This window comes from Colletes gigas, unplaced genomic scaffold (genome assembly GCF_013123115.1).
Source record: "Colletes gigas isolate AHSC1104 unplaced genomic scaffold, ASM1312311v1 Colletes_gigas_Sc00026, whole genome shotgun sequence".
Classification (NCBI taxonomy): Eukaryota; Metazoa; Arthropoda; class Insecta; order Hymenoptera; family Colletidae; genus Colletes; species Colletes gigas.
Window position 1 is genome coordinate 2,106,369 of NW_025106655.1, and position 25,987 is coordinate 2,132,355.

General features: G+C 40.8%; 1 protein-coding gene across 1 annotated transcript; it reads left to right on the plus strand.

Annotated features, from left to right (window-relative positions):
• The first annotated feature begins 298 nt into the window (after window positions 1–298).
• LOC122401650 (protein unc-80 homolog) lies at window positions 299–25,880 on the plus strand. Its single transcript, XM_043403905.1, has 52 exons — window positions 299–519; window positions 618–752; window positions 824–926; window positions 1,249–1,297; window positions 1,948–1,974; window positions 2,748–2,768; window positions 2,909–3,054; window positions 3,136–3,283; window positions 3,452–3,683; window positions 3,870–3,958; window positions 4,058–4,141; window positions 4,220–4,270; window positions 4,341–4,477; window positions 4,555–4,809; window positions 5,054–5,229; window positions 5,314–5,474; window positions 5,600–5,742; window positions 7,367–7,396; window positions 8,986–9,115; window positions 9,218–9,409; window positions 9,734–9,875; window positions 9,963–10,337; window positions 10,578–11,028; window positions 11,244–11,375; window positions 11,434–11,618; window positions 11,692–11,833; window positions 12,046–12,155; window positions 12,397–12,587; window positions 12,701–12,916; window positions 12,991–13,126; window positions 13,284–13,553; window positions 13,748–14,002; window positions 14,069–14,558; window positions 14,625–15,249; window positions 15,341–15,521; window positions 15,817–15,995; window positions 16,066–16,314; window positions 16,372–16,645; window positions 16,754–17,061; window positions 17,308–17,733; window positions 17,807–18,025; window positions 18,113–18,258; window positions 18,316–18,643; window positions 18,723–19,043; window positions 19,295–19,553; window positions 19,615–19,824; window positions 19,980–20,330; window positions 20,727–21,008; window positions 21,229–21,318; window positions 23,375–23,497; window positions 24,723–24,871; window positions 24,945–25,880. Exons 3-52 carry the CDS (start codon window positions 841–843, stop codon window positions 25,536–25,538), a joined length of 10,566 nt encoding a protein of 3,521 aa, XP_043259840.1. The 5' UTR covers window positions 299–519; window positions 618–752; window positions 824–840; the 3' UTR covers window positions 25,539–25,880.
• The last annotated feature ends 107 nt before the right edge of the window (window positions 25,881–25,987 follow it).

The window sequence follows — 25,987 nt, forward strand, 5'->3', positions numbered from 1 at the left end:
TTAATCGATCTAGGAAATTTGTATTTCAAAAAAATTGGAAACTACGTTAACGTGTCAATAATTCGATTGAAAAAATCTGAGGGAGGCAGTTGCCTAGAGTTCCTTGTAACTGGGTTGATATGTGCTGTTGGAAGGGTGGGTCGCTCTCGAGAAAATGGAGGGTGGTCCGACTAGCAGATTCCTGGGCTGATCGATGAAACGACCGGCGCATTGGATTTTCCGAGTGCAGCGCGCGCATTTCCATCTTTTCCAACAGAATTACGTCCTCTGTGTCTTTCAGTTAGTCACGATCCTGCCGCGGTGGTGCAACCCCCCGTTCGGAAAGTGCATACTACCCGACGAGAGCGATGCAACTGTGTCACTAGGACGAACGGCACGTGATTCTGCTGCCGACTACCGAATAACGCAATCGTGGAAACTTCGATGGATTCGATAAAAGCGTGCAAACATCTTCGTCAGGGGGAAAAATACTTTGCTCTCGGTGAATTCGTGATCCATTCTATTTAAATAACAGTACAGGTGCGTAGTTACGTAAGAAACGTTCGCGTTTCCAATCCAAGTGGAAACAATTTGTTGTAATATCGAAGGTAAATTGATTTGTCGGATGTCGCGGCTAGGTTTCCGATCTGTTGCAACGCAGAAAAACCAGCCGATGTCGATAGAACGTGAACGGAGGAATATTCTACGCTGGTGGGCCAACTGCTACATGTCAATGGACACCCTGTAATAAATAATTTTCGTCCGATCGTATGGTAGGAATCCTTTCCTTTTCGTATTTTCGATTCGCACGTCGAACGATCAAAGAGTTAAAAAATGGTTTCAGACGTTTATGCTAGAAACATGGATAAACGACGGTCTGTCGATGGCAACCTCCAGGAACAGGCTTTGCCCATTCCGGTTCAGATGTTCCTTTGGCGACAATTGAGGTACAATAATTGAAATTACGTATCCTAGAGCAATCGTGAGGCACCAAACTATCGTTCAAAAATAAATTCGAATTATAGTAATAAAAAACAGTAAATAAGAAACGTTGATTCTCTTGAATTTTTCTTAATTTTTTTTAATCATGATTTGATGTGTACTAATTTTATGAATTTCTTCATCTATTTTCATCCCCTTTAAAGGACACGTTAGAAAGAGTTTATTAAGGGATGTAAATATAGTAGAAATTGTTACACAACATTCAACTTAGTATTATTTAACGTAGAATATTTCTATTATTGTTCAGTATTGTATTTATGTTCGCAGACCGTTCATTCGCGCGAAATTGGGCAAGCTACACGAGGCGTCATGCACGGTAAAAATTAACACTGACTTTAGCCGACATTCCTCGAGTTGTGAAAGAAAGTTTGCAAAAGATAAATGTGTGTACTATATGTAGATTAATTTTCAAGTTGCGGATAATTAAAAATTGAACCCAGACGAGCAATATGTCTATGTATTATTCAGGAACAGAAACAAACCTAAAAGTTTCACTGAAATTCATCTAATAGCGTTTGAATTCATCAGGATCGTCTAGATTAAATTTCTATTTTGATTGTACAGCAGTGTTTGCAAGGTATTCGCACGCTACTAACATATATTTATAGAATAAATAAACTTCTACTCGTAAATCATCGAATCGTTCTTATGGAAATTTCATCCACTGTATTGTGCACCCCATATCGTTCTATTTTCATTCGTAAAGGGGTGAAAAATCATAGATCGCGAATTTCTTGAGACTTCGTGTGAAAAGTTCCTTGTCAACCACATCCCACGCTTTGTTTTCCAATACCTAATAGGGCTGTTGGAATACTCGTATATTCGAGTTTCTCGGTTCTATCGAACCACTTCGATTAAACCGAGGATTACTCGATTGGCATTTCCCGAGTATTTCGACAGCTCTAATACCTACCCGACCTGCACTAACAAAGTGACCTCCTGTACGCTGCCACGTGTCACCTGCAGTTCTGTCAACACGCGCCAGGCCATCATGTAAGTTCGCTGAGCCTGATGTCTGCTTGTTTTCGTATTTGCAAACCTACTTTACACTCGCTTTCCAATTACTTTGATTATACCACTAGAGACAATTTGTTATTTACGAACAATATTACCTACGTACAATTGTTTCCACGCATGTTATCGATACGAATACGAACGGCTGCTTCGAAAGGATTATTTTCTAAATGTAAACGTTTTGGCGTTTACTCTTGTGTTGTGTGTTTGACTGCATCTTTTATTACATCCTAACTTCGTGCTTTGGCATCCTCTATTTCCCTCGTAGTTTAATATTTTTAGAACATATGTAGTTTTCAATTGGAAAGGAAACTTGTTCTGCGTATTTATATTGCATATCTTTTACGTTATTTAAGTCTATCTGTATCTTGAGAAAACAATAACACGAGAAATTGAACGTTTCGATAGTGCCTAATTTCTTAGGAATATCATAGAAAGTATTTCAAACGTATGAGCATGTTGGCTAACGAAGAGATTAGGCTTTCACTTTCCAAACGTCACATTATACATTTTACACGTAGAATAACGTAACAAATTAACTTTTCTAAGTATTTACGAACAATTTCAGCAATGACGTCACCACTAAACACGTAGTTTCGTTAATCGTGCAATGACAAAACGTGTAACTATAGCTTTGCATCGTAGTATTGTCGCAAGTACTCCTTTTATTCCTCTTTCTTACTATTTAAAAATTCTATTTCTTAAACGATCGAATATTAATTTCAATTTATTGCGTTTCAATGCATACGCAGGAGACAAAGGAAGCTTGCACGGTTAGTATTTGGAAACCATAAACGTACCACTACAATCTCTATAGGAAGAGATTATTAATATTAGTGGAAATTGCACAGTAAATTGAATATTGATTGATTGCTTCCTAACGTTCAATAACCTTGGAGCTTTTGTTTGACAGTCGCTCGAGAAAGTGTTGGTTCAGAATCTCCGCAATGATTTGACACCCTCTTTGAGCCTGATTCTGGGCAGCGTGCCACGATGGCATTTGATCCAAACCGCCCTTCCCTACATTCTTCATGCCGCCGCCAATCTTCTGCACAATAGGTGAGTTGCCTTTGTGCCCCCTTTCTAAGAAACGTTACTACCTTCTTTCTAACGCGACAACTGCTTTCGTTAATCCTCAAGGAAAGATTTCCAAACCCTCGGAGTCATGGAAACGACGCTCCTTTACATTCTTCATTGGATACTTCTCGATGCTGCCGAAGAATGCTCTGAAACCGAAGCCGATCCTGGAAATCCCTTTTATTATTTGTTTTCTGTGCCCACTGTGAGCGTGAGTAATCCTTTATTAATTCAATTAAAAATTATTAGACCTAAAATTTTAAAGCTCATAAAGTTATTAGCTGTACGTAGACGAGTATGGTTCTTTTAAAAACTCAAGAAATTTCTTCTGCGCTTGAAACTTAACTTAAAATAGTAATTCTAATTTTATTTTTCGTAGCTGTTCGTATATCTGTTTGCACCTTTGTGCAACCATCTGAAAGACATCGACTTCAAGACTAATCTACGATTGGAGAACGGTTTGAAGATATGGTCGGCCATGTACGAGTGCCGTCATCCGGATACTCCTTGTTTCACTACTCACTGTCGAATCAAACCGCAAGCTCTGTGGAACCGATCCTTCAAATCGTCCAAACAGCATCAAATGTCTGACGACGTGTTCGTGGGGGAAAGTGAGCTATTTTCGTTGTAAATAAAAATTATGCCTCGTAACTTCGAATTGTAATACCCTGTTGAAGATGTTTCATGTAGCTCGAAGAGTCTAGAAATCGACATTTATCAGTCACGATGTTTTGAGACTTTTCTTGAGTAACAAACTGCTTTGATCGTTGCAAAGTGACTTATTATGCAATTTTCAGACGTCGAAAGTCCACCCAGTCAATCGGCTAGTGCGTTTTCGGACCAGAGTGCTGAGAAACCTTTGTCCACCAAACAGCAGGATGAAGATGTAAGTATATAATACAAATTCTTAAAATTGTGACTCTAGTAGACTTCCCATGTATTAAAGAGCACTATCAAAGTAACTTTTATTTAATTTTATTTCCAGAATTCTTGGGTATCGTCGCCAAAGGACACCGTATTCCCGGAAACGATTCCCGAAGAGAGCTCTGGCGCCGAAGACGAGCACGTAGTGAGTGTTCCCAATGATTCCAATCAATTTCATGTACTCGAACCGATAAAGAAATAGATCAATAAATATTCTCGTTAGGTTATCTTCAGACTACCGTCCCTCAGCGAGTCGGAAAAGGCGCTAGACGGGGTAAAGGATATTTCTATACGATTTTCACGATCATCCTAGGAAGAATCGTTGAATTCTATCGTTATTTCAGGGCGAGGCTAGCATCTTTCACGTAGCCATGGGTCGAACCAACGATTTCTCCAAGTCTACTTTGACGATCGAAAAAGTCACAGCAATTTCGGGGCTGAACATTTGCAGACAATATCAAGAAAAGCCTCTAAGCACGGGGTCAGTCGGCTATTTCCATAGATTCCTTTAATTAGCTACATTTAACCGTAACCGTAAACGAGTCGTTCGGTTGATAGAGACACGGAGAAGGAGAAGGTGGATAAATGCCAGAAAACGGAAAAGGAGGCACAAGATGCTACGAAAACGGAAGCTGTAACGGCGCAACAAGTGTCTCCTAGCGATTCTGGTCCTGCTGGACTGATGAGTAGTCATGGTATAGACACGGACGTCAGGGCTGCCACCTTTCTAGATGTAGCCGTTCTGAGGTGTCTCTTCATCCCTCAGTGGCAGGAGGAAGGCGTCCATTGGGGTCTGCAATTTTTATACCACCGGTAATAGCTCGTATATTTATTTAATATTATACACAGAATGTCCTTTTTATCTTGGGATCATTTAAGTCGAGATTTCAAGGACGATTTTCTAAACGGAATGGAATATTTTTAATAAAACGAGGAGAACCATCTAACATACTGATAAAAGTCTGCAAGCACCGTTACTTTCATCGAAAATTTATTATTATACACTTTAATTAGAAATTCCTTCATCCCCACAATCTAATTTGACAAATTACTCTAGATTACGCATGATCAACGAGGAGACATCGGTGCAGCAGATGCCACGTCGAAGAAGCAATTCTTTGCCAATACCAAAGATCGAAGTATCGATTTATCAGAGTCCCGAAAGTAAGAAGAAGGACGTGGCGAAGGATTTCATGGAAGTGCCAGACGTTCGAGACGTTTCCGTGCCAAGTGGTACTTGCAAATAAGCTTTTCTCCTTTTATTCGAAACCTCTGAATCGATACTCTTTCTGTATTTCGTGTGTGTAACCATCGCAGGTCAGGATACCGACACAAATCACACGAGACGAGGCAGCGAGAAGAAAAAAAGAATGAAAATGGCTGATCTTAAGGCGTTTGTCGAGACTAAATTGTTGTCAAAGTCGGAAAAGGCACTCGAGAAAATTGGTCAAGACGATCCCAAAATTTTGTTCGAACAGGTAGGTCGATTAGATAGTGTTTCTTTGTACATTCTTTATCAGACAAGTGTTTCGTACGACTTACAACGTTTTTACACTCAGCAAAACGCTATAAGAAACTTAGGGATATTCGTATCTTGTCTCAGGATAGCCGTAGAAGCCTTGACACGGGCGACGATCATTTATCGAGGCCCACATCGACCATTTCGAAAATCTTTGAAGCGAAGGACGTTGATCATATGAAATATCCTACAAACCTGATAAAAGGGAAGAGCATGCCGAGTTTAAGGTACGCAGTTTCCAGACACAGTAAAACGTATTTCTATACTTTACTTTATAGTCATTTTCTTTCGTCGATTTTATTTTTTTTCGTTCGTCGTAGCTACATACATACACGCGTATTCTCACACAGCTTTGGTTTACGTTGCGTCTTTTCCATTCCATTTCTTCGTTCACGTCCCTTAAACTTTGCACGGATATCTGTGCAAAGTTTATATAGCGTTTCAAAACGACCAGAATAGTGCTGAGAATTCGTGTGTAAGTACTGTGTGTACGCGAGAAGTTGGCTAGACAGAGGAACGCGATTCTGATTGGTGTTCGAATCCCCACTCTGGAGCATAATAACTCCCCCTCCACCATTGGCTCCTCCCACTAGCCATCTTCTCACCGTCGCACAGTACGTACGCGCGCATAGATCTTTGGTAGAATAGTAAATGATTTAAGGGGGTTTGATGACGTGTTTAACTAATTAAGAGAATGATTTACAAAAAGTTTCTTGAAATTTCATTGATACCAGTATCGAACCTCTTTAAAGAATAAAGTTGAAATAACTCGTATTACAGAAGGATGTAGTTACGCTTACGCTGAATGCGATAACGATCAAACGTTTCGTTAGACCGATAACATTTCTCTTTAAACGTAGTTTATAATCAGTGTTGGGTAGCTTCGTTCATATGATTTTAATAACCCATATATCTACGTTTTTTAAGGCAATTTTCTATGCATGTAAAACGATATTAAACTTTATTTGCCATAAATTTTATAATTAAAAATAAGTCCTCTTTGATACCGTAAAATTTTTATACGAAATACTTTTTCACAAAACGCGTACTTTAGAAATTATTCGCGAGGGATAGGCAAACTATGCGGCTCTGTATAATTCTTATCGTATCGCTCTTTTTAAAAATTAAATTCCCAATAAATTCTCTTTCTTCAATTTCTAGTGATTCCTTTCGAGAATTGGAAACGCATTTGTTCGGTGTGCAAGAAATATTCGCATACTTTCACCCAACACTGACGGTTACTTTGAACTTTTACACGTACAGAATATCCGAAAACTTTGTTACATCAATGAACATTGAAATTCTATATAAATCTAAGAATCGAAGAATCGTGTATCGTTTTTTAATATGAAATTTCATTCAGTTTCGACTTAAATGGGGCACTTTGTATATAATAATTCATTAATCAGTTTAAAAAGAAATAATATAGTATTAGGTGGCTCGTCAAGCAAATATTCTAATTTAATTACCTCGAAAACGAAGAATCGCGTGAACAAAGTTTGTTCCCCATTTTCGATTTACTTTTTTACGTAGGATCAACTCCTCCTCGATACTGAGGACACCCTGTACAGTTACGTGCAAAGTATTTTAAGAGAGTTACTAATCATCGAAGATATTACACTACTCGTTCAATTTATATGCACATTTAAAAAATCAACAGTTTCAGAAAAGCGTTACAGAGCTTCGATTTTTGTCACTGTAAAGAATTTGCTTATTTTCATGTGCAACACAAGTTTTGGACCATTGCATAATTTGATAAGCTCTTCGTTAAAATTGATGCATAATGTGTTTCTCTATGTGTGTCTTTTTTTTATCTCTCATTCGCCTTTTCACACCTGAACTCGTGCTCAGCTGCTTGATTAACGAGCTGACCGCGGGAGGGTAAGTCATTAACGTCACTCGGAGGAAGTTCCGTACTGCAAGTTCGGTTTACACGCTTCTTTTACGAGCTTCCTGCTTCCGGTAGGGCGCACTAATTATCCTTAAACCACACACCACGCCCTAGTCGCCTGGACACGTTGACAAGAAACAACGTAAACACGTCACTCTGTCTGCTTTTCCTTTAACTTTCTCAAAAGTTCACCAATCGCCTGGTTATTAACACTTTGCCAAACATAAAAGTTATGGAAAAGCGTAAAATATATAAAATAACACAAAGAGGGATTTTTTCCCCGCTTGGTTGACAATGTGTTAAGAATCACGGATGATTTGTATACCCAGTGAGTGTAGAAACTGTACAGATAATTTTAAATAACAATACGAAGAGCACTGTTAAGTGTTAAAGGTCCTCGTTCAGGAATGACCAAACTTCCCCCACCCCCCAAACCAATTTGATTCAAATTTAACACATTCGTAGATCCAATGTGGTCGTCATCGATTTCCTGTGTCACTCCTCCCCGGAGTTTATAGGGCGTGAAAGTTAAAAAATTGTAATGAATTTCGTATCTAAACATAGTAGAAAATTACTGTTTCCATTGTTTTACCCACTGTTCTAGAAATCTACTTCACAATTCCGTGGTTTGATTATGGTTGTAAATCATACGAAACTCCATATATGTATTCTCCATGCAGGTCGAAACAGAAAATTTGTTAGCAACGAGCCAATTTTTCACGTTTCTAGTTGTGTACTCTCACGTTTTCTTCTTCGAAAGAATTTTAGACACGAATCCAGCGCCAAAAAGAATTTGAACAAATTCTGTGCGAATATCGACCTCGTCTCACCAAATTTCCTGCACAGCAACCGTCCACTTTTGATATTTTTTGGCAAACTCCAATGTTTAATAGTCTTCTTCGAACACTTTTAAAATTCCTTTAAGAGCCCCTTGCGTCGCTCGGAAAGAAAACCATACCTAACTCTGATACTCGCGACACGTCGGAGTATAAAGTGCCCCCTGGTATATCGTTTACGTCCATCGAGAGCATTATAATGTAAAATTTTGAGACACTGTACGTAGCGAAATATAATTTGAGGGACGCATCGAGCATGTTGTGTGGAATGGCAAACGCACCAAAGTAGATAAGGACTTTAGAGATCAGACAGTAGCGCTTAGTAGAGATGTTCGGAAACTCGAAACACACGAGCAGCTCGAAATTCGAGCTCGGTTTCCTCAATCGAGACTCAAACAAATTCGAGTAGTTCGAACGTTCCCGAGTATCTCGGATGTTTCGAATCGCTCGATTCGTTCGAGTCGCTGGAATAAGAGTATTCCACGTACATACGTGTTCCAGCGATTCGAAGGAAACTCGGAACGCGAAGGAATCGGCTCGAAACATCCGAAGGAAATTCGAGAAAGAATAATCGTGCTACCGAAAACGTGTTCGAGTCTCGACTCGGACCCGGATAACTGACTCGGTTCTTTTCCAATACTCGAACAGCTCTAGTGCTTAGATAGGATTTACATTGGAAATTGGCATGGGAGGATCGATGCGATAATTGCATCGCGCTGGGCTACTAATCGATCAATTCGTAGGTACGTCGGCGATACTCGCATCGAGAGGAAGCAAAGTCGGTTTTACAGTCAATCGTACACCGCCCCGAATCCCATTATCACCGTCACGGAACACACGCCCACGCCATCCCCCGACTATATGAAACGGCAGGTTAGTAACAAAACAACATAATTTATATTCAAATTTTACGTCTCGACGAACCATAATTCTTTGGCCAATTTTAAAATATATTATTAAATTTTATTCTGGTAGGCTTCGATCGACAGTCAGTTGGACGTTATTAGCATGCGCGGTAATCGTTTAGATTCCGAAAGGAAGCCCAGTCTTACACGCTCGCAAACAGATTCTAACATCACGTATGCCAGCGACGAGATACCGGAAGCGCCTGGATCATCTTGTTACATCACCAAAGAAGGTGACATCGATTTGCAAGTAGTTCTAAAGGTGAGCTTTCCTATGCAATATTGGAATAATTCCGTGGAAAAACAATTGTTTGAACAGATTTCGTGTAGCTACGATCGACAACAATTGTTTTCTTCTATATCTCGCCTAGTATTAGTCTACAATCTATTTTTTGTGTACACAGATACGATAGCAAAGTATATTAGTCTAGAATCGTTTAACGATCGACAAAATCCTTACAAACTTACTAGTTTGGACGAGTAAATAATAATTCACCGAAAGAAAAAGTGATTCATTAACTTCAAATTATAGGGAACTATTCGTTCGATCGTTCTTGTTAATAATACTTTTTAATTCTTTCGCCAGGCAGTGCACTCGGTTGCATTACGAGACAGCAACTACTGTTCTTTACGAGTGTGCGAAAATATTTTGAATTTGGTGGAACTTTTAATGGATATGGGAGTGATGAAACAATGTCTTCGCGATGAGATGACCGGCAGTTTAACAGGTAAATGAAATATAATTAAAATTGTTAACTTTTGAATCTCGTAGAGCAAATATATTAAATTTTCAATGTTTATTTTTATATGTTCAGAGTCAGGAACGGTAATAGAAAAATCGGGCACGGAAAAGAAAAAGGAGAACGCCGAGAACGAACAAGACTATAGACAGAGTCAGACGGACAAAAATAAGACCTCGTCGCATAATCTCCTATTAAATTGCGTGATCAGAGTACTGAAACACTTGGGCTGCCCGCACAGCTGTTCGGAAGGAATACGCGGTCCTCACGCTGACTTTTGTCGTTCGCAAGCCCAAACGATCCTCACAAAGCTGCATCGAGCCAGCTCGAAGCAGTTCTCGCGATTCCTGCGATCGATGATGCGCGATCAACCGATACCAGAGATTCTGGAATTCTTTCATGCATTCATTGGATTCTGCCTGGATCCAAGTTCGTTGTTATCTCCACTTAGTGAGTAAATCGAGGGAAACGAAAAAAGCTACGTGTGTATTTGTTTGGTTTTGAAGTTGCTCGATTCTGTTGCCACGCTTCGATCGTCCATCGTGATTTTAATCCAAAGCTCCCTTTTTCACGAACTTTTCAACCCAATTGCATCCGAGATATTAACATGTACATCGCAGACGCTTCGTTGCCCTTGAATTCCAATTCTATGCGTTATTCGATAACTTTTGCTCGATCGTTCCGCCGTAGATCAGAAACGTGGATCGAGCAAATCGCCAGAGATCGGATCCCAGGGCGGATACGCGACGAATTACGGCGTGAATCTGATGGGAGGCGGCATGGTTTCCGGTGGGACGCTAGGCGGTTCGAACGCATCCGGTGCTGCGGCCAATATGGCGGCGACAGCTTCCGCTAACGCGATCTCGACTTACGGGCTCGGCGGCCATGGTTCACGCGGCATAGAAAGTCACATTTTTAACTGCGTGTTCAAGACGCTGGTCACGCGTTTCGTTAAAGCGCTCAAAGAGCTGAAATCACAGGAAAACATAAGCTTGTACTGCGATCTACGGCAGTTCATGACTTATGTGAAAGAGATACACGGGGGTGTTTTCCGTCGAGTCATCCTGAGCGGAATCTTGGACTCTGCGGACCGACCTAACAAACGGTGCAACAGCAACATTCAAACGACCCGTGTTATCAGGTAAAAATAAATAAAAATAAAAGAAGAACCAAATATTAATAGAAGTATATTCATTCAAGTGCTAGCAAAATAATATAGTCTCGTCTTGTACTCAAATAATAGTGAAATTAGCATATATTCTGTAATCAATCTTGATCGGGAATTGAGTTTACATTTAATGATAAATTTCATGTTCTAGAAATTAATTCCAGACCTAATATTGACATTTATTCTAGACACATACACCAATCAGATTTGGAGGAGCACGCGGACATCGGAGGGGATACTTGTTACACCGTGGACGACAGAGGAACTCGGAAATTCCTTTTCAAGAAAAGGAGCACGTCGTCTACTTGTGCAGTGCGTATATAAACGAACACACGTCGTGTACATATTTTTTATATTTGCGATAACGTGCATCGGAACCTTCCAGAGCCTCCTCGAGACAGAACTGAGCGAAGAAAACGCGAAAATTAGCCAAAGTCCTTTGGGGAACTTGAGAAAGAAACATCACATACTCACACCAAGGCCAAGCGAACGCAATTTGGGAATAGAATTCTTAGGCTCTGGAAAAACTCGGAAATCGACTCGATTTCAGATCGGTAGTATAGGTAATGATAAAACAAAAATGTAGATATATAAGATAGATATTAAAATAAAAATTAATTTCTAAATTCATTTCAGTCAATTGGTTTCGAAAAGAAAATGGCAGAACCGATTCTACCGACAGCCACGAAAGCAGCGAATCGCCAACGGACGGAAGTTTCGTTAGGCAATCCAGTTTTCATTATGGTTATTATCGTAGCGCGTCCAGATCGGGACGCAGGTAAGTTAATCTCGATAAGCTTTTTATTCGAGAATTTTAACCCTTATGTTAAAGACCAAAATATTCACGATACCTGAGTTCTTCGCTTAATTCACTGTTTTCCTTTTAATTAGGATCTACATTCGTATCGTTAAAATTTCAAACAATATTTATGAGTTATAGGCCCCGCGAATCTAGTGTTGAATAATAATCGTAAATATTTGTTACGCAAGCGTGGGCGTGACTCTGCAGAAGGCGAAACGTCGCGTGGAAGACCAACTGACGAAAATTGGCTTTGGAAAAAGTAAGAAGAAGGAAAGTTTAGAAGAAGTGCCCGGAAGTTGTGAGTGAACAAATTACCAGAGAGGGTTTGATAATATGTGGAATCGACGTAGAAAGGACACAACGATATAAAAAGTTTGAAGCTCTAGGCTTGTCTCTGTTGTTTTAAAAAGAGGACCAACAATTTTTATTCTTTCGTGTCTCCGATCTACCCCCGTATATTATGAAATACCCTGTTCGTTTCTTTCGATCTGATTAAAATTATAATCGTTAAGACACGAATCAGGTTTCGTTCTAACCAGATTTCAGCAGAAGAAATTCGATGGAGTTTGGGGAAGCTTCGAGGGAATCTGAATTCGTGGTGTTAAAAGAGAGACGACTGGTGCCCTGCAACGCTGTTTTCGATGGAATGCTAAGATTTTCGTTCCTATTGGAGACTTGCCAACCGGGTTCGGTCCCCGATCACTATCTAATGGCTGCGATCTTAGATCTCGTAAAAATATTTCATTTTCAATACAACGTTAAATCGATTTCATATGCAAACGAACCGAAATAAGTTTTTTAAAGCAATTCACAACATCGCTGTGTGCATTTTTGTTTATTTAGCCGTACGCACCGGTGGTCGCACGGACGTGTTTGCTGCTAGAATGCGCCCATTTCGTTCACTTGTGTAACAAGGGACAATGGCCGACCTGGATGAAAATGAACTTTCCCATATTTCGTCCGTCGGTGCCCATTAACAATCGGAATACGTCCACGGTACTCAGCAGAGTCCATGTTATGCAACGGACTGCTGGAAAATTGTTTTACCAATGGGCCGAGGTACTTAGAATTCGACACGTGATTTTATAAAATATTAATGATTTTTTAATTTGATTTATGTTTAACGCGAACAGGCTATTGGTGCGCGATTGGAAGAATTATTACTCGAGGACAAGCAAAATGGTGATCAAATGAGAGCTATGGTCTCCGACGAAAACAAGCAAAGAGATTTGATCATCGAAGACGAGGAAGAAGATTTTCTCGACGAAGGCAAGTCAAGACTTTCAGGGCAGACAGTAACAAAAATAAGAAAAACTAAATCCTGGGACTACACTCCTATATTCAATTTATCTTCCTGAAAATCCTGAATTCTTTTTATAATTCGTGAATTATCGAGTTTTATAGTATTTCCTTTATTGTATTTTAGCTAGCATAAACGGTTATGGGTCCCAGTGTCCTATCGCGTTGCGACTTGCTGCCTGTATTCTACTGCTGGAGGTGACTGCATTCTTGAGGGAGACTTATCAAACTCTGCCAAAGTTCAATAAACTTTTAACGAAAGAACGTCCTCCGCCTTGGGAACGAATGTACAGCAGAGAAGCGAACAGACGATGGAGTATGGCACTCTCGTCGATGGGACATTCGCAAACATCGGCTCAAAGTCTTCAATCGATCGTAGGCGATCGAGAGGTAGCGCGTAAGTATCATTATAGTAAGGAAAAAAACGCACACGTAGAATTTTAACATAATATTTCAACGTTCGAGCATAGAACATAAACTTCTAATTAATATGTATTTAGCAATTGATTCCACGATAATGAGTATTATTAACGAAGGAACGTTACTTCATTTTAAGGTGTTTAATCTAATCGTTTTGAATTGAACTTTCAGCAGAACGCAAAATTAGCTTTGTTCTTTACGAGCCCGATAACGAATCGGAGGGTAGTAGCAAATCGACTATTACGATTCAGGGGGAGGATTCCCAGAACGCTGAGAAAGAGAAGGTGAAACGCGTACAGCCGCCGCAAGGTCGGCCATTTCTTCTTCGACGCGGTACCGCGGAAAACGCGACTGGTTCGTTCAAAAAACGAAGTTTGAAACTTCGACGCGGTACCAAGGAAGGAAAGGACACCGAATGCGAGGCTTGTGAGTATTAAAATAAATTTTAGAGCCATTAAATGTGTGATCGATGGATTCGTTATTGATGATTAGATACGGTGAGACGAGCGGATTCTATCCAATCGAAGAGAAAAGTGAGCTCGTTGTCGGACAGAAGCGACACTTCCGAGCCCGGTTTCGGGGGTGAAATCAGTGGCGAAGAATCTCCAGGAATATTAATAGACGATCAACCGCCGGAAAGTCCCAGCGACAGCAACGAAACGGACGAAACCAACAAAAATTTCCCGTGGATGAAGGTCTTGGTGCAGTTCGCCAATTCGTTCAACATCTACTGTTCCCATCAGAACTTTTGCCACCCGCATTGCCATCGACGTCAAATGCGAGCCAGCAGCAGGCTGATCAAGTCCGTGAGGAAAATTTATGGCGAGAAGTTCGGGATACTGAACGGCACGGGAATGTTCGACTTCGACGCCGAGAAGAAAGAGGCCAACAAAAAGGACAAACGTGGTCGCAAAGTGTCCGAGCAAACCAGCACGCAGGTGTCCCCCGTGCGAAGAAAAGACAGCGTGGGAAAGAAATTCAAGTAATATTTTAAATAAATTATCTGGAATATCCGCGTTCCTTTCGAATATTTATTTTCTCTGCGTAGAATCGACAGAAACATAGACGGGTCGCAGTCCGTTCGATTAACGCAACGAGACTCCTCGAAGGATTTGGCTGACCAGGACTCCGAGAAAGGGAAGGAATCTTCCAAAAGATCGGGGAAAGACGAATGGGAGAAGGAGAATCCGGCGATTCTGAAGTACATCAAGACTCAAGTGAAGGACATATTCCATGCACCGCTGGCCACTTTGGTCAAAGGAGCCGTCGTAATGACGGAAGAGTTGTTCGTCGACGTTCTACCGATCGCTTGGGAGCTTCTGCTCGAGTCGAACCAAGAAGTTGCAGCGTCTGCAGCGTCCCTGTTCATAGTCGGGGCCGTACGGGCCCCGAATCAGGCGAGCGAGCTGATGCATCGCGGCCTCGAGCACAGCAGCACCAACGTGCGAATAAACGCGATACTGAGGTTCCAAGTGCTATGGAAACTGAGGTATCAAGTTTGGCCGCGAATGGAGGAAAATGCCCATCTGACGTTCAAGGTACCGCCGCCTGGGATCGAATTCACGTTACCGTCCCCGAAAATCGGTATCGAATCGTTGCCTGTCGTCGATCCGCCATGGATGCCGCAGGTGAAAACGAAGGTGGAGGAAGTGACGATCAATCAGGAGCATCATGTAAGTCTGAACCGAGGGCATCGTCGGTGAGTGTATCGTAGATCCTGAATTGTTTAGCGATTAAGTAGAGTTCATTATGACTATTACTTAGAGATCTCTGGTGACGGCAACGAAAACTCGTAAGAAGCAGCAAACTGAACTCATAAAAAAGGCTTTACAGGCGCAGGATGATAAGAAACGAGAAGAGAGGGAGAATTTTTTGATCACGACTATACCGATTACCGTGCAAGCGGCGTACGAACCCAGCCCCGTCGGAGACGATCACGACGAAGGTATTTGTCCACCGTTATACTTGTCCCAGTTTCTTAACCCTTTGCACTCGGCTGTCCCCTCTGAAGGGACATCCAGCAAAGAATTTGGATGTACACAACGATATTGTTTTAAAGTGATTATATAGGACAAAATGCATAAGCAAAGAATGTAAAAAAAAATATTTTGTAAGAAAGTGTGTGTTGAGTTAGTAGTAAGTGATCGAAGAAAAGTCTCCGGAGTGCAAAGGGTTAGATATCTCTGTGTGATCTACGATCGATGCATCGAACAAGTTAAGAATAATATCGTTTTCCGTAGGAAACGTTGGGGACGAGGATGCGGGTGAAACGATACCAAGAAACACGTCCCATCACGGCCAATCAGCGCCATCGCTGTTCCCCTCCTCCTTATGTTCCGCCATTGTTCAAATCATTTACTTGCTCGACGACGCGGGCGTCTCGAACGACGGAAGCGCCGTTTACGAAATAGCATATCAAGTGAGGAACCGATCGAAAGTTATGTTAATAACAAATAAATCGAGTCGCGTGACGTTTTCTTTATCTTTAGGTGATTTGGAATTGTCTGGTGGAAGACAGTGCGTTGTTTCTACGTTACGTTTTGGAGCGTCTCACCAGGGAGAAGCAAGAATTGATGTTTAAAATTTTGAGACACCTGATTCGTTTTGTACCGAAACTACCTCAACAGGCCGCGTTCGCCTTGTACAATTACATAATCGGTTACGTAATGTTTTACGTACGTTCTCCCCACGAAGAAGGGCAACAATTGATCGGAACGGCCCTCTCCATTCTGTGGATGGTAAGGCAATTCTAGGAACATTTCTTAACGCGAGATTTACAATTCTTGTTTCTACAGGTGGTCCACAGCGTCCACGGAATAATGTTTAAAGATCTAAAGCAAATTCTGCGGAAAGAACAGTGCGACGCCTCGATTTTATTAACCGCGAACGTGCCATCGGCGAAAAGAATCGTGGTGCACGGTCCACAAGATCCGGACGCTGGAGGAATTCCCTCGCAATTTCCGGTCCAGGAGGACACGCAATTCTGTCAAATACTCCGGGAATCGTTAGATTACTTTGGCATCGAGGAGTCGAAACAACGGGAATACTTCCTCGTGGACTACAAAACACGTTTGTACCCGTTTATATTATTCTATGCGTATCGTTTGGAATTTACAGTTTCCCTTTTTTTCGATTATCCAATAATTTTCTCGCTTGAAATTTATATACAAATTTCAGATCAAATCCGTAACCCGTCGTCCTACGTTCGGGATTACTACTTTTTTAAGGGCAGATCGCAATTCTCCGAGATCGAGCTGGTTCACATGAAACCGGAAGACGCGTTCAACGCGCTGCAACGCCAGGAATTGGTTCACAAGTTCGTCGAGATTGGAAAGGTTCTATTAACGTGGGCGATTTTGAAAAACGTCGACATGGTAGTGCAGAGGGTGGTATTTCTTCACGAGGAACTAATGAAACTGCCCTCCTTTCCAAGAAGAGCCCTGGAAGCGGACTTGGATTTGTACAAGGGCGGTGAAATTGGCAGAGTAAGCAACCAACGCGATACGATATTTCAAACTAAATTCTACCAAAAGTTTACAGTAAAATTTGTATAAATTCTTCGTCTTTTCTACTACGAATAATGAAAGTTTTTACTCTATACTTTTCATTCAAATTTTCGCGTAGAATCAAATTACTGGACGCTCTTAATTAGCAACAAGAGTTCTAGGAGAAACGTTACTGGCATATTTTGGCGCAAATGCTTGTTTAATTTTCTCTATTTCACCGTATAGGAACTTCTCGGTCTGGACGTGATGCACAAATTTATGTGGGTGAAACTGATCGCGAGGATGTTCGAGGCGATGGCGGGCAATTTCGCCTATTCCGGAGACATCCATCTTTTCTTGAACGTTCTGAACGGCGCGATCATCCTTCACAGCGAAGATTCTTGCATTTTGCGTTACGTTGTCGCCACGTACATAAACGCGGCGCACAATTTCAAAAACATTTTCTCGACCAACGGCTATTTACTAATTATGCCGACGTTGTTGCAATTGTACTCGACCCACCAAACGAACAAATTAGTGACGACCACGGTGGAGTACGCTGTCAAGCAATTCTACCTGATGAATCGAAAACCGTTTATCCTTCAGATGTTCGGAAGCGTGTCCACCATATTGGACACGGACGAAACGAGCGTTCACGGAGAAGCGCACAAGGTACCATTTTTTTTAATTCGACGCTTCGTTAATTCAAAGAATACTCGTATAAAATATTGAAAATTATTTGCAGGTCCCCGCCACGTGTCTTTTCAATTTGTTGTTAAGTTTGGAGACCCCGTCGCCGGATCCTTTGAACATAGACGAACTGGTGAAAGAGGAAAAGCCCCTGAAAGCTATCGACTTCTGTTATCACGACGAAAACGAGATGGTCAACGTGTTGGATTGCATTTCACTCTGCGTGATGGTGATAGCTTACGCGCCTGACTCCGTCAGGGGACAACAAATGTTGGTACGTCATTTTTATATGACAATAAATGAAAAGAGAAAATGAGTTTACGTTAGTTCTTCCGTTCTTGTAATTTCTTATACTTTGTAGATTATATTGGAAGCGATATTGCCGTGCTACGTGCAGCAAATTCAGTCCCCGACTTACAACAGAGAGGGAAAAACGGAGAAGGAAATAATAAATCAACTGGCCATAGCCGTGAAGACTTTGGTTAATAATTCGGAGGCTCTCACGAAGTAAGTTTCGGTGCTTCGTATTTTAGATTCGGTGATGGAAGATCGATGTTTTCACAGATATTACAACGGCCCGCAAAAGTCGAGCCCTGAACATAAAGGATCCAGTCAAAGAAACTATGGAAAGGGTCCGTATTCGCCTGGTTTCGATTTCGAGGACGAAACTCACACGACCAAGTACATGGAACACTCTAAAGTTCGCACCTTTTACGATCGAGACAACGACTACGCCGAAAGTTGCCATAAAAACGAATTTCGTCGGCCACGCGACACATTATTGAACATGGTAGGGGACTTTGTGGCTCGATGCTCGGCTAGATTAATTGAACTGAACAAGAAGTCTCAGGATGGGAAGATGATCGAACTATTAGACTCGAAATGCCATATAGTAAGTAGATCTCACGTAAACGTACGATGCTGAAGTTTTCAATTGATTAAAAAACGTAAAATTCATGATTGATCGTTAGCGTTTGGCAGATATAGCCCACACCCTGTTAAAAATATCCCCGTACGACGCGGGGACAATGGGTTGTCGTGGTTTGAGAAGATACATGAACGACATTTTGCCCTCAACCGAGTGGTCCAACGACGACATGAGACCCGCGTTGACGACTATTTTAAGAAGGCTCGATAAAACATTTAGCAAAATACATAAAAAAGCCTCCATCAGAAGGAACACCGACTGGACGGCGGCGAGCGATCTTTTGAAGGGAGTTTACGAAACGCTATCCAAGTGTCCTTACATTGCACACTTTCAGTATCTGAAAACATTGCTGAGTACTTGTCAGGTATTACAGTTATTATTTTACTACTATCCTTCCGCTTTGTGTTTTATTAAATAAGTTGTGAACTACTATATTCACTAATCGAATAAACAAAAAATATTCCAAAACATTCAGGCCATCTCTGGTTATGATGCAGACAAAAATTATCATTTTGTGTAACAAGTATACTGAATACAGTAACAATTTTCAGTAACGCGATTAATATGAATCTACCTTTAGATATCAATGAATGTAAGTTCTAATTTTGTACGTAGTCTCTGATTATCGGAGACACCCCCCCAGAGGATGTGACCTCGGCTTCCTCGGCTGCTTTAATGAGCAAAATACCTCCCCAACATTTCTGCTCGACCGTACTTCGACTGATAGCTCTTCACGTGATATCTCTGAGCGAAGGATACTCTCTCGACAATGTGTGCGGCGGCCATGCCATGTTCGCCACGCAAACTCGAACGGAAAACATACTGCTTAACTTGTTAATACCGTTGTTTCTGCGCGTGGGCACCGGAAGAAAAGGTAAAACGCAAAAATGGTACTCGTAAGAAAGTAAATCGAAAATGGATCCTTGTGTTTCTAGATGTGACGAAACTAAGGCAATCGGACATAAATTTCACTTTGACAGCGGTGCTGAACACTCTGTGGCCACCGAGTACGAAGACAGTACCGATAACTGCTCAGAATCTCAAAACTACGACGGATATGAGAGCGGGTAGTTTGACATTCGTAGCAAGAGACTCGAAGACTTTAACTAAAACGTCCTTGACGTTGTATCAAGTTGCCTTTTTAGGTGAGCAATCGAACGATTTTTAAGTCTGGGACCTTCTAAAACTGATCTAATTTTTATTGAACGGAATTCAATTCTGAGAGATATCGATATATCTAAACCAGAAGAGAAGTTGATCTCTTACGTTATTTTTAAAGACGTCGTTCGATTTTTTGCAGCCTTGAAAATAATGACGATATGCTTTGAAATGGAGTTGAAGACCGAGTGGCCAAAGATTTTACGCACAATGCGCCTGTTGAACAAACGAAACGAGGCGTCCACGTACCTCTGGAATTTTATAGAATTCGTGGTCACTCATCGTACCGCTCTCTACATTCAAATGCTTCCATTCATCGTTCACAAAATCGGCCAAGCGCCCATTTCCGAACACGAGAGAAACATGCAGAGTATCATACGCGCAAAGATTAACGGAGACACCAAAACGGTACCAAAATCTCGTAGCACTTTATTGACCGACCTCATACACGAATTAAAGGACCTGAAAGAGGAGATAGAAGATAGGAGATTCGGTTAGTAAGTTAGATTTGATACAATCTCTATGATAAGAATATTATATTTTTTTTATAATTACCTTAGTTTCGTTTTTCCTCGACACAATTTTATCCTGGAAGAAATGGTCACATACAAACCCATTCTACAATATTTACATGAATTCTGTTCGCAATTTTTCTGAATTCATCCACTACAGTATGATGAATCCTAGATGAATTCAAACGACTGCTAGTGTGAAACTTTTAACATTCTACAATATTTACATTTCCCTGAAGTTGTAATTCTCGAATGTTTCCCTTATCTTTGAATTTATCCCCATCACTGTGTGTGAATCCCAGATGAATTCAAACCACTGTTAGTGTGAACCCCCTAAATAGAACATGTATATACCGTATTGTGATCATTGCATTTAGACGAAATGCAGCCAGAACCGAAGAAAAGCGTCGCAGATATGCACCCCGCGAACGAAGGGCAGCCCCGTACGCAAAGGCCATCGTTGTTGATCGAACTTCTGACGGGAGATCTCGGATCCAGAGCTCATATAAATCGCACGCCCGCGGAAACTCCGATTTCCCATTCCACGGCCCCTCAATCCGCCCCACACATAATTCATCTATCGAATTCAAGCGGGACTGTCAAGACGTCGCAACCGAGTCAAGTAACCGCACCGCCAAACGGTATACACACAGCACGTGGTACGATTATAGTTCCATTCTGCGCCATTGATCGAAAATAACACTGTTTTCCGTATAACTGATCGCAAACGAGACCTGTGATCGTTCAGTTACCCGGGACAGGGGTTGATTCGTGACGCAGAGACTTTAAATTAAACCGAAAATTCGTTAAAATTGGAACAATTCTAGTCGTTGATTCAAAATTATTTAACGATAATAATGATCGATGTTTCAGGGTCAGCTTCTAGTACGAGCGTGGGTTCTTCCACTCTTCGCGAAGCCAGTGACGTTGGTATTATCGAACCGACCGCGGAACAACAGATGCCCGCAGGTATTCGATTGCTTTCGAGAAACTTTTATGAAACGGTTCCCAACTTCAAGTACATATTTCCGATGCGACTGCAAGCCTCTCATAAATGTTTCGTTATTTTTCTGAGCGATTGCGATACGTTTACCACAGTTGGATCGAGCCATTGTCTACAGGGCACTGCTACGAAATTTTCTACGTTCGACCGTTTATATAATTTTTTTTGCCGACATTTTTCTATTTTCTATTTATACCCCGACAGCGAGGCTTGCGATTGAGCGACTTAAATTCAAAATAGAAATTTCTCTCACGAACCGAACCTCTTAAAAGCTGCTTTAAATCGGTCCGCATTGCTTGTATTCCATTATCCACGATTCCATCGTTCGGACCTTCCTGTTTAGATCGTATATTGAAACATTGATCATTGCGTTGCTTTCATTGCTAGCTAGGGAACGGAGGTAAGCAGATTCTAACAGTCAAGTTTCACCGAAATCTATGATGAACGTCCTGCTGGTGTGTTCCTTGTCACGCTTCTCCGTATCTCATAACTTCTTGTTATACTCTGTACACTTTATCTCCCTTTCTGTGTGCTCCTCTCGATCACACTTTTTGATGGTGTTTTCTTATTGTTTCCACGAACAGAGAGATTCGACGGATTCTTTGTACATTTAACACACGTCTCTGCGCAGTTTTAAATGTCACCGCTAACGAGAAAAATGGATTTTATCGTTTCTCCTATTTGTTCGAAACTTTACTCGACACACTGGAAGCAGGGTTTCTCAAAGTACAGAAAACCACCATTTTGATTAAATCGAACATGTTACGTCCCGTGTAAAAATTCTCTCGTTTTCGAAATTATATGAAAAACACACACTCCCTTTTACTTGAATTTAATAAAACAGAATTTTACGATAAAGGAATATTTTCAATTTGTCGAACGATGCAAACGAGTCGATGCTTGCATTGGAAGAAATTATAATTGTGTTGGAAAAGTCTGACGAAAAATGTTGGGAACCCCTGCTGTAGAGAATACATGAATCCGATTTTCACATATCTCTTACAATATTATATTCTTCTACTATAGTTGTGATCTTTCCCGTTAAATGTAGTTCACGATTGTATTTAATTTATACAGCAGTATTTAGACAATGGTAATGTCCAACGGCTGGTATTCAGTTCGTCGTTACGTAGATATATACTTCACTACACGTAGTTGCTTCGACTTTTTATTGCTTCTCCATTCTTATCTAATCACGCTACGATCTCTGTACTCGAAAGTTCATTTCTTTCATACAGACTGACACAGTATTCTTTACGAAGAAACGCATACATCTAAAATTCTATATACAATTTTCGTAATTCCAGTGCTTTTCTGGTATTCGACGAGGTCCTGGGTCACTTGAACTTTCAGATATACATATTGTCTCGCAAAACTTCCATAATCGAAGCAACCCCGTACCCCAACCCCGACAAACAATTAATAACTGTACAGTACATCGTCTATACCTTATCAACTTTATACACAGTGGGACATAATTCAGAGTACAAATAATGAACTGACTCAAAAGTAAGTAGCAAAATTGGAAAACGGTCTTTTAAAATATTAATATGAAATATTTTGCACACTGGGTACCTTCGCTGCTTTCATTTGTTTATAGTTATATATACAGTGAAGAAATTTAAAACAAACGAAATCTCGTACGAGAAGAATTCAATTCGCGTTACTTCGTGAATCTTTCACCGAGAAATCGTCCAATCTCGGTGTTGTGCTGCGAATTATGTCCCATTCTGCACATTGTACTACGTTCCATTCATATTTAATTCTTTCGTTCATTTCAGATTTAATATTGGCGAAGCGTATCACGATGATATCCGATTTAACGACATTAAAATATCGCGAAACCGTACTATACGTTACTTGCATTGAACGCTACGCGGTCTGTGATCGCACAGAACGATTCGTGAGCGTTTAATGCAATTTCTGTAAACAATGTATCGGCATATCAATGACGTCGTCACGTGGTCTGTCTCATTTGTCGTCTTTCCTTTCATTCTAGACGTTGAATGTGGCATGTTTCAGATAAATCCCAACCACCTTCTACTAGCGATGAACGTAACCATGTTAAGCCTCATCCTATATTAACTCATCAAAAGGCACCAAAACTGCGCTTTCTATCTTCCGTAGAATTTAGGCACTCATCAGGTAAATTCTGAGCCCTGTTCCAAATAAATATATTATAATTGCAGCTAACGACGGCCTCTACGTTACTTCTGATCGATGAAAGTAACGTTGGCCGCTCAAAGTACATTGAAAGTGTGTATGTTACGCGAATTAATTCTGCAGAATGTTTCAAAGAGAAATAGGGAGAAATTTATCAACGAACGATACGTTTAGTCACGAGTAAAACCGATATTAACGGAGATCTAACTCCCAAAATTTTAATACTCGTTACGTTACGAGTTATAATCGTGTTAGACGTCAGAAGATAAACTTTAGTAGATTACAAGATTATAATAGTCGTTAAAAGGGTTCAAAACTGATGCAAGCCATTTTCACGATTATTTTCGACCGTCGCTATCATCGTTGCATATATCACGATTCATTTAATTTTCATTAGAACACCCCTACTTCACTTCTTTTTACTTGCTAACAATATATACATATTTTTGTTCTACGAAAATTCTTTTAAAAGCTAAATTACATATTTCCAAATCATCCACGTATACAACTGAAAAAGATATAATTTCGAAAATACGCGTACACTTGGAACAAACGATTCTTGTAAGCCATTTCTTGCCGTAAAAGACAATGGAAGTATTTAGGTCGATCTCGCTCAAAGGGACATTTTATATTTTACACACAGATATTCTACACAAATATTTTTTTATCTACTATTCTTCCTTGTTTCTCCTTTTACTCCCTGTACTCTATAATTATCAGGCGTTTACTCTTTTGCTGTCCTTCCATGCTCATATTTTCTTCACGCCTCAACAAAGACGCGTGAATTATACTCAAAAGACGATGCAATGCAACTTTGACAATTTTAATTTCTTTGTTAAAAACATTCGTGAACGTAACCGTAAGCAAACGACAAATTCCGTTGAGAACGATCTATAGTAAGAGCGTAGTTATCGATTCTAATAGTTGACAAGTCGCGTTCAGGGTCGTCTGTTCGATACAAGTAGAAATTACTAAACGCTGATCTGCTAATTAGATACGACAATGTTTCGACAGGTACCTATTCGCAAGTAGATATAGTGCGATGTTGAAATAATCATAGTTCGCGGAACACTGTTGTTTATCACGTACACTTCAGGATACGCATCGGGTTGGAGATTAGTTAATTTCTTAAAGAACAGCATGGATAGATTCTATAGAGATTAGCGTTCGATAATAAAAGCGAATTGATCGAATGCTGGTTCATTAGGGGAGACTATGACGAGTCAGCTGAGCCCGACCAGTCCAAACGAGGACAGTTCAGGCGAGTCGCGACCAGACAAACCTCGTTTACAACGATCTATGGGCCAAAGCAAAAAGACGTTCCGACTGAGAAAGAGTCGAAGGGCACACATTGAGGTAACGATGTTCAAAACGGAATCAATTGGAATTAATTGATCTGCGATGCCTTAATGTACCGATTCCTTTTCAGGTGGCACAAATCGGGACGGAGCAAGTGTTTGATATGCCACACGTGCCATTAACGACCCAACTGTCTGTACGAACGTCACCGATGTCGACGAGGGAACCTTCGAACTTCAACATCCCCTCGGACTCGTCGTCCATTCGTTCCAGACGAAGCTCGTCGATCCGTCAGTCGGACTGCGAGAAAAGCAATAACGTGCCAAACGATCAACAACAAATGCATGGCAACCTGCATCACCATTACCACCATTGTCATCACTATCATCATCTGAGTCTCCAAACGTCGGACGTTTCGTGGGACGAGGACACGTCCAGCACGTCCGGTTATCGCGAATCGTACAGCATACAATTGGTATCGCTGGAAAGCAGCAACAATCGTCCGGTTCAAGCGCCACCGTTGGCGTCCCCGGATTTAAACGACATGCCTTCGACCAGCAGCACCACAACGAACGTCATAGCTTTCGACGGTAGTTCGCCTGATTGCTCCATCAACGGAAGCGGAGGAGAGAAGACAGCTCTGTTGACTTCTAGCCAAAGAACCACTTCTCAACACTCCCTGTTGATAGTGTTTCCCAACCAGGACGAAGACACGTTGATATAAACAGTCAACGAGCATAGTTACGAGACTGATTAAGAAGGCACTAACGACCTCTAATTGCTAACTGTAATTCCTGTTATAGCTCAACGAGTTAACGAAGATCCCTGCAGCTCGTTCAGATCTTTCCAATTTTGATTTTTGGCCAAACGAGTTCTAACTCTTTCTAATTTAAACAACAGGCACGATAAACTACTGAATTTTATTTTTTCGGTTTTTTGAGAAATTATTTTTCACCCCGATAGTCCGTAAATTCTCTAGATCGAGTTAATGGCACTACTATAAAAAGATTACGTTAGCAGTTAAAGGTCCGATCGAGATGTAATGTAGAAAATATTTCGCGACAATGTAGAGTGGCAGTTAATAAATCTTCTATTATGATGTTCAAAGTTTTAATTAATGTTTTTCGTTGACCGAAGAGACCAATTGATGATGTATATATGCCGTGGGCCTAG

Coding starts and splice junctions, on each gene's coding strand:
- LOC122401650 (XM_043403905.1), top strand. CDS start 841: ATGGATAAACGACGGTCTGTCGATGGCAACCTCCAGGAACAGGCTTTG. Junction 4,142..4,219: donor GCGCCGAAGACGAGCACGTA/GTGAGTGTTCCC, acceptor TATTCTCGTTAG/GTTATCTTCAGACTACCGTC. Junction 11,619..11,691: donor ATTTCAGATCGGTAGTATAG/GTAATGATAAAA, acceptor AATTCATTTCAG/TCAATTGGTTTCGAAAAGAA.